This window comes from Tenrec ecaudatus, chromosome 18, assembly GCF_050624435.1.
Source record: "Tenrec ecaudatus isolate mTenEca1 chromosome 18, mTenEca1.hap1, whole genome shotgun sequence".
In the NCBI taxonomy this organism is placed as follows: domain Eukaryota; kingdom Metazoa; phylum Chordata; class Mammalia; order Afrosoricida; family Tenrecidae; genus Tenrec; species Tenrec ecaudatus.
Window position 1 is genome coordinate 72832184 of NC_134547.1, and position 11872 is coordinate 72844055.

An 11872-nucleotide genomic window follows, 5' to 3' on the forward strand; every position below is an offset into this window, starting at 1 on the left:
GGCTTGTGATGCTCTACCAGCCGCGTGCTTGAACGCTGGAGGCGTCGGGCACGTATCAACGGGCGTGTACTGCAAAGCCAGGTCGGCCAGGTCCTCTTGGACTTGAGTCGGACCATGTCTTCTCCGGCTTTCGCGGCCCTGGGCGGCGACAGTGGCCGCAGGAAGCCCCGCTTGGCGGCGACGTTGAAGATCAACCCTGGGCCTACTCCGTGGCGACCCTCAGCCAGTCTGGGCGGAGATCCCTGGGAATCCGCGCCCACCCTCTGCGTGGAGGAGGTCGAAGGGGGTGGTGGACGCCCTCAGACGTCTTCGGAGGAGGCGGCAGCTGCAGCAGCGGCGGGGGACTGTGGGCCCGGGCGAGCACCAGGTTGGGAGTGAGGCAGCTAGGCCCATGAACCCTGGTGGATGGAGGAGGACATACCCTAAGGCTTTTCTCTCTTGCCCACAGGGCCTGCTAGGGACCTCTGTACAACGGCCAGGCAGCTCCAGCTGCAGCTCAGGGACCCGCCCCCTGGCCAGGCCGTGGCCTTGCTCACGCAATATGCAGCCAGCCTGGGAGTCTCGCTCATCTTTCGAGAGGACCCAACACCAGGTATTTGGTGTTGGGGGGGGGGGGGGAGGCGGAGTCAGGGACCGAGTCACCAGACAAGAGGAGCTAGGGGGCCACTGGCCTCTGTGCTCTGAAGACCGGCTGGCGACCAGGCGGCCCCAGATGAAGCGAGAGGTGGACCAGTGAAAGAACCTGGGGCCCTGCCCCTGGGAGCAGTATGTTTCAGGGACTCCACTTCAGATTCCCTATTCTGAAGCTCAGGGAAGTTAAGGGCCTTGCTCCAAGTGACCCGGTCATCACCATACCCATTGAAGGACCTGCTTTAATTAGCACATTAGAGGCTAATTAGAGGCATTGGAGGTCCCTGAAAGAGTGATACTGTGGAGGTATAATCAGTGCTCAAGGGCAGCGGCACTCCCAGCCCCACCAGTTCAGACAGACACGCAGCAGTACGCCAGGGTGGAAATTCAGGCTCCCAACCCTAAGCCAGCACTTTGCCAGTTTCTAAGGTGATAGTCAGGAAACCACTCCAGATGCTGTTGGCAACATTTTTGAACCCAAGAGAACTCCAGAAGGAGCCCTAGTGTGGTGGAGTGGGTTACATGTTGGGCTGTTAACTGAAAGGTCAGCAGTTCGAAACCACCAGCTGCTCCCAGGGAGAAAGATGAGGCTATCTGCTCCTGTTACAGTGTCGGAACCTCACAGGGACCAGTCCTTCCCTGTCCTATAGGGTTGCTATGAATCAGGGTCAGTTGATGGTTTGGAGTTTTAAGAGAACCCCAAGTTGCTCCTTTCTGTGGCTATCCAGTCAGTTCTGATGCACGCAACCCTGTATAAGGTTTTCCGGGACTGTAAGTCTTACAGGAGCAGACTGCCTCATCTTTCTCCCATGGAAGGGCTGGTGGGCTTGAACCACTGACCTTGGGGTTAGCAGCCCAATGCTTACCCCATGGCGCCAGTCGGGCTCCTTCAAATTGTCCCGGGGAGGTTCCCATGGTCCGTGCACACGGCTGCATGTGCTACCTGAGGAGTTGGAGGCCCCAGTCCACTTTGAGGTGCCTCGGAGGAAAGGCCTGTTTCTGAAGACCGGGGCAGACACAGTTCCGCTCTGACACACGCGGTATCCCATGAGGAAGGGAACCCAAGAAGAACTGCATGGAAGGAGGCGATACCACTGAGCACCCGGTGGCCCAGGTGATGTTCTGCCGGGACTGCCCGCAGGGGGTCCGTTATGTTGTCCCTCCCAGTCTCATGCTGCCCCCGCTCTGTAGGCAGGGTTCTGTCACCTCCATTGTACAGGTGGGGGGACTGAGGCCAGAGGGCTCACTGGGGTGCACGGCACACCTGTGCCAGTTCCTCCTCCCGAGCTGCCAGGAAAGCCTGGCTTCTCATCCTTTGCCTTTTGATCTTGCACATGTTCCCTCCCCAGGTGTTCTGCTGTCGTTACTCAAAATGCTAACTGGACACAGAGGGCGGCACTGCCTGCTCCTGTAGGGTTCAGCGATGATCTTGCCTGCCGTCCGCAGGTTCTCCTGCTGCCGTGGTGGTGCTGTTAGGTGCTGTCAAGTCCGCCCCGCCCCGCCCTGCCCCGCAGCGACCCGTGCACAGCAGAAAGGAACACTGCCAGGCCCTGCGCAGAGCCCATTGCTGCAGCCACGGTGTCTGTCCCTCCCCCTGCGGGCCTTCCCTTTTTCACTGCCCCTCTCCTTTACCCAACACAAGTGGAGACCCTGTCTCCCTTGGGGAGACTTGAATGGGTTCTGGGAAGAATCTCTGTCAAGTGCTCCCCCAGGCCCTCCAGGTGACGTTGCCATGCAGGCAGTGCCGGCGCCTCTCTCCCACTCCATGTATGTCCGTCATTGTAAATGGCTTGGTTCCGTCTGTCGGAAAGCTGACACCACACTCACACGCACACCCCTTAACCCTCACTCCCACCGTGTGTGTTCCCACCAGAGCAGGGACGGTCCCTTCCCTGACCGACTGCCGCTCACTCCGCAGATCCCAGAAACGGGAGTTGGTTCCACCTTGTAGCCACCCTGCCCCATCAGCATTCCACGGCTGTATGGGAACAGGTGGCCACATCTTCCTCCAGCAGAGGGGCTGGTGGGATCGAACCCCCAACCCTCCAATTAGCTGCCAGGTGCTTCACCATCACGCCCCAGGGTGCCTCTGGACTGTAAAACTGAAACCCCAAACCCACGATTCATGACGACCCCATGGAGACAGCTTGGAACAGCCCCACAGGGCGTCCAGAGCTGGGGACCGTATGTAAGTAGAGCGGCTGACAGTTTCAAACGGCCGATCTTGACCTTCAGGCCAGGCAGCTGAGCGTTTTAACCGCAGCACCACCAGGTGTCCCCCTCTCCAGATGGACAGTTGTCCCGCTGTCTTCCCAGCTCTGCATGTGTCCGTTACAAGGCCCCAGTGCTTGACTCCTGCCTCCTGAACTTGTTCTTCCTCCGTCCTTGTCTTCCACTTAGGGCACCAGCGCCCTCAAGAGAAAGGCCTCATGCCTGGTGGGCTGACTTGTGGTTCGCATGTGTCTGTTTCCTTGGGTGAGGCCCTCGACTTGCCTGAGGGATGGGAAGGCACACCACCCGTGTCGCCTCTCAGAATCACGGTGGCTGGAGCTGCGGCTGGCACTGCCAGCCAGGCTGCTTGGTGAGGGTGATGCCTGCCGGGGGCCACCAAGCTGCTTCCACCTGTGTTTCATGCGGGCCAGGTGCAGACCAAGGAGGCTGGAAGGCTGCCTCATCCCCGCCCCTCCCTCCCTCCCCAGGCCCCTGCACCCCCTTCTCTGTGAGCGTGGAGCTGGATGGTGTGGTCTGCTCGGAGGGCTCTGCCGACAGCAAGTCCGAGGCCAAGCAGCAGGCAGCCCTGTCCACCCTCCAGTACATCAGGGCCCATCTGGATGGACCAGGTAGCAGGGGCCAGGTCCTGTGCCCCAGCAGGATGGGAGGGAGGTGGCTGTGTGCATGTGCCCGGGTGGGCATGCATGTGGGCGGGTGGGGTGTGGCAAGACCCCTCTGGATGTCAGGCCCCCACCTGGCCGTGTGCACACCCCCAGCTGCTCTAATGCCCTTTTGAGGCCATGTCCACACTGGGGACAGGGCCTGCTGGAGGGGCAGCAGGAGCCTTCTGGCTTCTGAGAGCTACAGGCCTTCCTCTTCTCCCTGTGGGCTTCTGCCACTTCCTGAAGGATGGAGGGTGGACCCATCTCGCCGTTTCTCTTCTAGACTCCACTAGGACTTCTGGCAGGCTTCCACTGGCCACCCTGAGTGCAGGTAGGTGGGCCCCAGCTGGCCCTGCTTGGTGATGCAGGCAGCCACTGGGCCTTGCCCCCACCTCTGCCCTCCTCCCATCCAGAGGACATTGTGACTCATCAGCAGCGCTGCGCGGCCGTGGTGGACGCTGGCTTTGACCGCCTGGTGGACAGGAGCTCAGCCTACTGGGCCTGCAAGGGGACCGTGGCTGCGGTCATCCTGGAGAGGGGTAGGGACCACTTTCCTGGCCCGCCACCCCAGGGCCACCCCAGGGCCCACCCTCCCCCCTGGCCCTGGCCTGAGAGATCTCTCCACCTTCCTTCCCTGGCAGAGGTCCCTGGTGCCAGGGGCCAGGCCAAGGAGATGTACGGGCTGGTGGCGCTGGGCACGGGCAGCGGCTGCTGTACCGGCCGACAGGAGTTCTCAGGCCGGCAATTGCATGACTGCCACGGGTTGGTGATCGCCCGCCGGGCCCTGCTGAGGTGAGGATGGGCAGCCAACCACCATGTCTTGTTGAGGGTGGGTGGCGGGCACTGGTGGGGCCCCTTGAGAAGAGGGTGTTGGGCGCTTGGTTGCAGATCTGTGACGAAGGGCAGAGGGCACCCTCAGCGCTCAGCCCAGCCCCTGCCTGTTGCCCCCAGGTTTCTGTTTCGGCAGCTTCTTTTGGTGACACAGGGGGGGCCCAGGGGCAAGGAGCAGTCAGTGCTGGCCCCCCATCCTGGGCCTGGGCCCCCCTTCACCCTCAAGCCCGGAATCTTCCTGCATCTCTACGTCAGCAACACCCCCAAGGGAGCAGCCCAGGACTTCTAGTATGGGGAAGCCCGGCAGGGGGGTGGGGGGTGCTGGGGTAAGGGAGGGCAGACAGCAGCATTGACCCAGACCCCACAACATCCAGTACGGGGGATCCTGTGGGATGAGGGAGAGGCAGGCGGCACTGACTGCCCTGCCTCTGCCCCCCTCTCTACCCTCAGCCTCCCCTCCTCCCTGGAAGGCAGTTTCCTGCATAGCTGCCCCTTCCGCCTGCAGGCGCATGTGCGGGGGGAGCTGAAGCCGGTGGGCTACATCGCCACTGCACTCCGAGACACCCACGTGGGCTGCCTCTCGGCCAGTGACAAGCTGGCTCGATGGGCTGTGCTGGGTCTGGGTGGTGCCCTGCTGGCCCACTTCCTGCCCCCTCTCTACGCCACCAGCCTTGTCCTGGGTGAGGGTCTGGCTGGCAGTGGAGTGGCAGGTGGGGTCTGGGTGTGTGTGTGAAGTATTCTGAGCCCCCCCCCCATGCCTTCTGCCCACAGCGGACCCCTGCCACGACCCCCCCACCCTGAGCAGGGTCATCCATGGCCGGCCCAGCCTGGACGAGCCTGCACAGCCGGGCCTGCCCTCGCCCTATGCACGCACCACTCTGCATCTGTTCTCAGGGCCCCCGGGGGCCCCTTCGGACCCCATCCTCAGCACCTGCCAGGGCCTCAGCCTCAACTGGAGCCTGGGGGACACTGATGTGGAGGTCGTGGATGTGGACACCGGGCGGGTGAAGGCAGAGTGAGAGGGAGCTGGGCACAGGCGGGTGCGGGAGTGGGGGTGGCCCCTCCCCGGAGGCCTCAGGGAGTTCTGGGCTCAGGTTCACCCTGCAGCCACTAATGGGCTGCAAGGGCCAGCCAGTCCTTCTATGCCCACCTGAGAGGGGGGCCTGGTCAGGGTGGAGGGGATAGAGGCGGGGGTGGAAGTGGAGGAAGCTAGGTGGACCCACATGCAGGTTGTGATGCTGCCCCCCTCCTCTCAGTGATGCCCCAGGGCCCCCCTCCCGCCTCTGCAAAGCTGCCTTCCTGCGAGCCTTCCGCCAGGCCGCCCAAGCTCTGGGAAAGCCCCAACTCTTGGCCATGAGGACTTATGAGGAGGCCAAGGTCAGTGCCTCCCCACCACTGCCTCCAGTTGCCCTGCCTCCCCCCGCCCTGCCCATTGAGCACCCTGTCTCCCCCTCAGGCGGGGCCCTACCAGGAGGCTCGCCAGCTGCTCTCCGTGCTCCTGGACCAGCAGGGCCTCGGGGCATGGCCCTCCAAGCCCCTGCTGGGCAAGTTCAGAAATTGAGACCAGGACCCAGGCCAGGTCCAGGCCTAGCTGGACCCCAGCCTGGAGGAGTGCCCTGCTGGAGTGGGTGGGGTGGGGTGGGGGTGAGGGGCAGCACATGGGAGTGGGAATAAAGAATTACGTTTCTGCTGCTTCTGTGAGGAGCCATCCCTTCTCTGTGGTGGTTGGTGGGCCCGAGCCCCTGGCAAACTCCTTTGGTGAAATACAACAGGGCCTCACAGCCAGACCTTCTAGGATGCGCGGTGACCCCACGCAGCAGAACCCACCGTACCCGATCCTGCACACTCACCCCAGGCTGTTACAGATCAGAGCACTCAGTCACAGGCTCTCACTAGAAGGAGACCACCAGCCCTTCTTAGGCAGCGTCCTTTCTTGGCCACACAGGTGGAGTGCAGCCAGGCCCCCTGCCTGGAAGGGGAGGAGTCTAACAGGAGCCACGCCCTCTCCACACCACCCAAATCCAGACCCCTCCCACCAAGTCCCTTCTGGCTCATGGCCATCCTGGAAGGAGGCAGCCTTGGTCGTGGGGCCACCTTGATCATGGGGCCACCCCCACCCCACCACGCCTCACGGGAGAGGAATCACACAGGCAATCACTAATCCACTGGCTTCCATCTCAAAACTGCCTGCCTTCCAGTTGATGCCAACTCACGCCGACCCCATAGAATAGGGCAGCAGGGCCCCCGTGCGTTTCTGAGACTAACTTTATGCGTGGGTAAAAAGCCTTGTCCTCCCGAGGAGCAGCTGGTGGTTTCATACACTGCCCTTGCAGCTCGCCGCCCGGCTGGTAACCCACCGCCTGCAGGGCAGCTGGAGTCTGGTGTCTGTAGAGTTGTGCATCTGAGTCCCCAGTGTCTGTCCTGCGGTGACCGACTCACCTTGGTCGGCGGGAGGGCTTCCAGCTCATTCTTGCTGGGCTGGCGTCAGGGCTGCGAGGGTGGTATGCGCCGGCCACATGTGCTCCTCCCTCATCCCGGTCCCCAAACCCCAAACTCACAGCCATCGAATCAATGGTGGCAACTAGCGACCCTGCAGGACGGAGTAGAACTGCCCCGTGGGTTTCCGAGGCTGTCCATCTTTATGGGAGCAGACAGCCCCATCTTTCTCTCTCGGGGCGCAGGTGGGCCCATGTGTTGGCACAACACAACCCACTGTGCCACCAGGCACTGCGATGGGCAGATGCGTGGTGTGAGAAAGCCCTGCCAGGGACATGGATTCCAACTGCTCTGGAAATACAGCGTTGCCAGAGCAACGTTGAAAGCAGTATTTCTCCCGGTTCTTTCTTTTTTAAGGGCTGGGGGCTTCTTAAAAGGCTGAGCCTATTAACCAGCCTGCTGGCTGCATCTCTCTCTCCACTGGTGGGGCCTTGAGTTGATTTACTCTTGGCCCCGACACGATGACTACAAGTGGATCCAAAAACCTAGCGGGGCGCTTTCAAACTGCGACTGTCGCAGGCCCTGGGGTCTTCATTAATCACGCAATTACTGGGTAAACAAGTTATTCAAAGTGACACGAACTCCGCTGTGTTCTGCCAAATAAGCAACATCTGTCCCCATCCCGCAGACGTGCCTCTGCAGAGCCCCCTCCCCTCCCCGCCCAGCCCCGCCCTGGGAAGCCTTTCGCAGTATCCGCCCAGCTCCTCCGATGCAGCTGACTCTGCCCCACAGCTGCACGATGAACGTGCCCTTGAGATCCCAGAGCCTGTTACTGTCTCCTTGGCCGGCACCCCTGCCAAACATTTTTGCCAGTGAGAGTGTATTTAAATTGGAGTGCGAGGTCTCCTAGCTTGGCAGGACCCCAACATTGTTTCCTCCAGGGTCCCCACTTCCATCATCTAGACCAGGGGTGGGAGTGTCCAGCCTTCTACAGCCCGAGAACTCACCAATACCAGCTAACGTGCCATGCCTCGCCAAAGAAAAGCCGTCTCTGCCATCCATGAGGGTGGGGCTGGGGGTTTCACGAAATGTTAGGCCAAATACCGCAGGCTGATCTTGAGGTTGATAATTGTGCATGAAAATGATGTTGTAAACATCCAAATGCTCCCGGGCAGAAAAACGATTGCCCAGGTCTGATCTGACCCTAGGCTCCCAGACTATCATGCTCTTATTAGACAAAAAAAGAAAAGAAAAAAAAATCCTCAATGCTCCCTGGCAATAAAAAACATTTGTATCATATCCCCTATTCCAGGATAAAGTGTATTGATGCCATGAGGTGCCCTTCAGTTGGTTCTGACCCACAGTGACCCGATGTACAGCAGAAGGCAACACCGCCCAGCCCTGCCCTGTCTCACCGTGAGCCCGCGGCTGCAGCCCCCGTGCCCGTCCATCTCAGGGAGGCCCTTCCTCTTTTTCGCTGTCCCTCCACTTGACCAAGCATGATGTCGTTCTCCAGGGACTGGTCTCTCCTCACAACACATCCAAAGTACTTGAGACCAAGCCTCGTCCTCCTGGCCTCTGAGGAGCACTCTGGCCATATTTCCTCCAAGACAGAGCTGTTTGTTGTTTGCGGTCTGTGGTACTGTCAATATTTTTTTCACAAGTACCAGGATTTAAATAACATTGATGCGTCTTTGGTCTTCGGGTAAAGTGTGTAGCTATCTGCTTTTGCAGTGGCACCACCCCTCCCCCCATTGCTTTAGTGCCCTCCCCTAGGGGGTGGTATCAGCCACTTTGGGGAACCCTGCTCTAGGCCTCCCCACCACTGTCAATGCAGACCCCCCAGGGCCCTACAAGACAGAGTAGAACTCCCCCCCCCCCCAGGGTTTCCACGGCTGCGATCTTGACGGAGATGTACTCCATCTCTCTCCTGCAGAGTAGCTGGTGGGTGTGACCCTCCTGTGCTTCCAGTTACCAGCCGAGTGCTTGGCCACTAGACAGTCAGGCCAGGCTAGACCGTGGGAAGCCGAACCCCTGCCTACAACGGATCTACGTTTTCATTAGGTTTGGGTTCTGGGTTCTAGGACACCACTAGAATCGTCCACCAAACTCCCTGCCATCCAGTGGTAGAGACCCCACAGGTTCTGCCCTGTGGGTTTCTGTCCGAGACTAGCTCTTTGCAAGAGTAGGATGCCTCGTCTTTCTCTTGAGGAGGAGCTGAGGGTTTCAAACTGCTAACCTTGTGGCTAGCAGCCCAGTGCCTAGGCCACCAGGGCTCCTGGGAAGCTTCTGCCATGAGTGAGCACTTTGCCATGGGCTATGGGCTTGTGCTAAGGGAGGATCATGCTGGTTTGTGGCAGACAGACCCAGCAGGGGTGGCCATCTCTCCTGCTGCATTCCACTGACCACAGAGAGGCTGGGGATGTGGACCCATGGGGGGGGGGGCGCAGAGTGAAAGAAGCCACTGTAGTGGCCTTGTGGTGCATGACTGTGTTTCCCTAATCAGATGACACACATCGGGGGCAGCACGCCCCAGTCTGGACCCTGACTCTGCCCCGCGTACCCCTGGGAAGCTTGCAGCATCTTGACTGTCTTTGTTCCATGGGGCCAGCAGGGTCTCCCCCCACCCTCCGCAGGTGGCTGAAATAGCACATGGGTGTCTTGACGGTGACTGCACACAGAGAAGGGACATCACACCGTTTCCATGCTGAGAGGGAGAACTCACACAGCCCTGGGGATGGAGGGGATTGGTTCCAGGACCCCTTCCCCACAAAGAGCTGGAAATCTACCAAGGCTCAACTGCCTGACACCGAGTATTCATATGTAACTCGTGCTCGTTCTCTGTACACCGTGAATCCCCTGCCGATGACTTACGATACAATGTCAGCAGTATTGGACACCCCCTCAGCCTCTGAGGGGTTTCTTGGACGCCTTCATTGGTTTTATCATGCCACCCCCACCCTCCTGGAATATTTTCAGTCCATGGTTGATTTAAGTCCAAAGTTGTAGGGCCTGAGGGTGTTGGCATGGGGGCCACAGAACATGATGCAGAAGGCAGTGTCTGGCACAGGCTCAGAGCGTGCAGTCGGGGGACCTCGGCAGCCCCTGACCCTTCCAGAGCCTCCGTTTGTGCATCAATAAAAGGGGGACAGCAGAGGTGGGAGGACAGGGAGCCCATGCATATGCAGCTCCTGGGTGCAGCCAGTCCCCAAGAGGTATGCATTTCTCACCAGCACCTGTGCCCCATCTTTAGGAACAGTTCCCAGGCCTCCCTGTGGGGAACTGCACCCTCCTCATCCTCAGCATGTGGGTGGGATTGAGCCCACTCTGAGTTGCAGCAAGCTGACTCGGAGCCAGTCCCTGGATTGTTTCAGGGCACCGGCAGGACCCATGGAAAACACATGCTCCTGGGATTCACCTGGGGAGAGAGGCTTGCTCTGCTCCGGCAGGCTTGGCCTGGGGTCAGGGTGTGAGGGCCAGGTCTCCTGAAACCATCTTGTGACCACAAGGAGAGGCTGAGGGGGATACTGACTCTGCCAGAGACGCTGAAAAAGCTGTGCAGTCTCTGAGCTCATTTACTGGACACCAGAGACGTTGGTTCAGTTTCCGGGACACACCTCACACTCTGGGTTTCCAGTTCTGAGAGCCAAGGGTTCGCCATTTGTTTGTTTGTTTACTTTTTTAGTGGAGTCTGACCAGGTGCCTTCTGATATTTACGGGCACGCAAGGATCCCTGCCCTCCAGTCGATGCAAACCCTCAGCGACCTTCTCAGACAGGGTAGGCGTACCCCTGTGGGTTTCTGAGACGGCAACTCCTATGGGAGTAGAAAGTCCTGCCTTTCTCCCAAGGAGCGGCTGATGGTTTTGAACTGCAGACCCGGTGGCTAGCAATCCAACTCATATTCACTCTACCACCAGAACGTCTTTTATCTATGGGTATGTATCTGGAAAGGAAGAACCCTGGGAGTAGAGTGGTTCCGGGCTGGGCTGCTAACCACAGGGTCAGCAGTTTGAAACCACCAGCTGCTCCATGGGAGAAAGATGGGGCTTCTGACCCCCGTGAAGAGCTATAGTCTTGGGAACCCTGTCCTGCAGGGTTGCTATGAATCAGCACCAACCCCCCTGGCAGGGAGTCGGTTGGTTTGCTTTCTGTCTGGTAAGAATATTGGAGCAGGAGTCAGGTGTAAGAATGAGATGCATTTTTCATTTACTGAGCTCCCCTGAGTCCGCCGTCTCCCAGAGCCCACCCCAGGGGCCTGCACTCCAAGTGCCCACAGTGGTCAGGGAGCATAGCATGCCCTCTACTGGCTGCTGCCCATCCCTTTCTCAGCTCCTCTTCCAGGGTTTGCTGAGGGGAATCTATGAAGTAAGCTCCTTCTGAGGGAACCCAAGATGGGGGGTGGGGCGGGGCAAGACAAGGGTCACCTGCTGCCCAGGGTCATTGCTGCCAAGTCAGTGTCGACTCAGGGCGACCCTGTGTGTGCCTGAGGAGAAATGTGCTCCAAGGACCACCAGGCCTTTCTTCCAAGACACCTCTGAGTGGATTTGAACCTTCAACCTAAGGTTAACAGAGGAACATGTAACCAGTTGAGTCACCTCCCCAGGGCCATCCTGTGTCCCCTCTCCCCAGGACTCCCCAGAAGCCAGGCGGGTCTTATTAATTTCTCTTATTAATTTCATGTTTTAGGTCTCTGCTTCTGCCTTCTCCACGGACCATGGGAGCGTCCGTCTGACTCCCATGGTGTCTGCATCACGGGAACCGCTTCCCATCAATATTCCACCGGCTTCTTGCTTCTTCCCAGCATCTCCACCAGGAGGGAGTGTCACTGCACGGTGCAGCATCAGGGCCACTCCATTCTCCTAGCTATCGAGCCGCAAAGACAATGGGGTCAGAAAGCTAAGTTGGGTCCTGCTAAGCGAGCCTCTCCAGCCTTCTCAGCCCTGCTTCTCTGTGAGAACGGCTCCTCTGTTTGAAAATCAACTGTCAAAAGAACTCCCGGCCATTGAATCCACTTTGGCCCAAAGCAGGCCTACAGGGCAGAGTAGAACTGCCCCTGTGGGTTTCTGAGGTTAGAAATCCTGACAGGGGCACACAGCCTCAT

The 11872-nt window shown here is 59.3% G+C and overlaps 1 protein-coding gene across 1 annotated transcript; it reads left to right on the forward strand.

Moving 5' to 3' along the window:
* Positions 1–114: 114 nt before the first annotated feature.
* On the forward strand, positions 115–5895 carry ADAD2 (adenosine deaminase domain containing 2). Its single transcript, XM_075536746.1, has 11 exons — positions 115–367; positions 449–592; positions 3330–3470; positions 3787–3834; positions 3917–4042; positions 4145–4295; positions 4455–4622; positions 4785–5014; positions 5106–5349; positions 5591–5711; positions 5791–5895. The coding sequence occupies exons 1-11, from the start codon at positions 115–117 to the stop codon at positions 5893–5895; spliced, it is 1731 nt and encodes a 576-aa protein (XP_075392861.1).
* The last annotated feature ends 5977 nt before the right edge of the window (positions 5896–11872 follow it).

Excerpts from the sequence above, each read along its gene's own strand:
- ADAD2 (XM_075536746.1), top strand. The coding sequence starts at position 115 with ATGTCTTCTCCGGCTTTCGCGGCCCTGGGCGGCGACAGTGGCCGCAGG. Across the intron at positions 5,350-5,590 it reads ACCGGGCGGGTGAAGGCAGA|TGATGCCCCAGGGCCCCCCT; the intron begins GTGAGAGGGAGC and ends CCCTCCTCTCAG. Across the intron at positions 5,712-5,790 it reads GGACTTATGAGGAGGCCAAG|GCGGGGCCCTACCAGGAGGC; the intron begins GTCAGTGCCTCC and ends TCTCCCCCTCAG.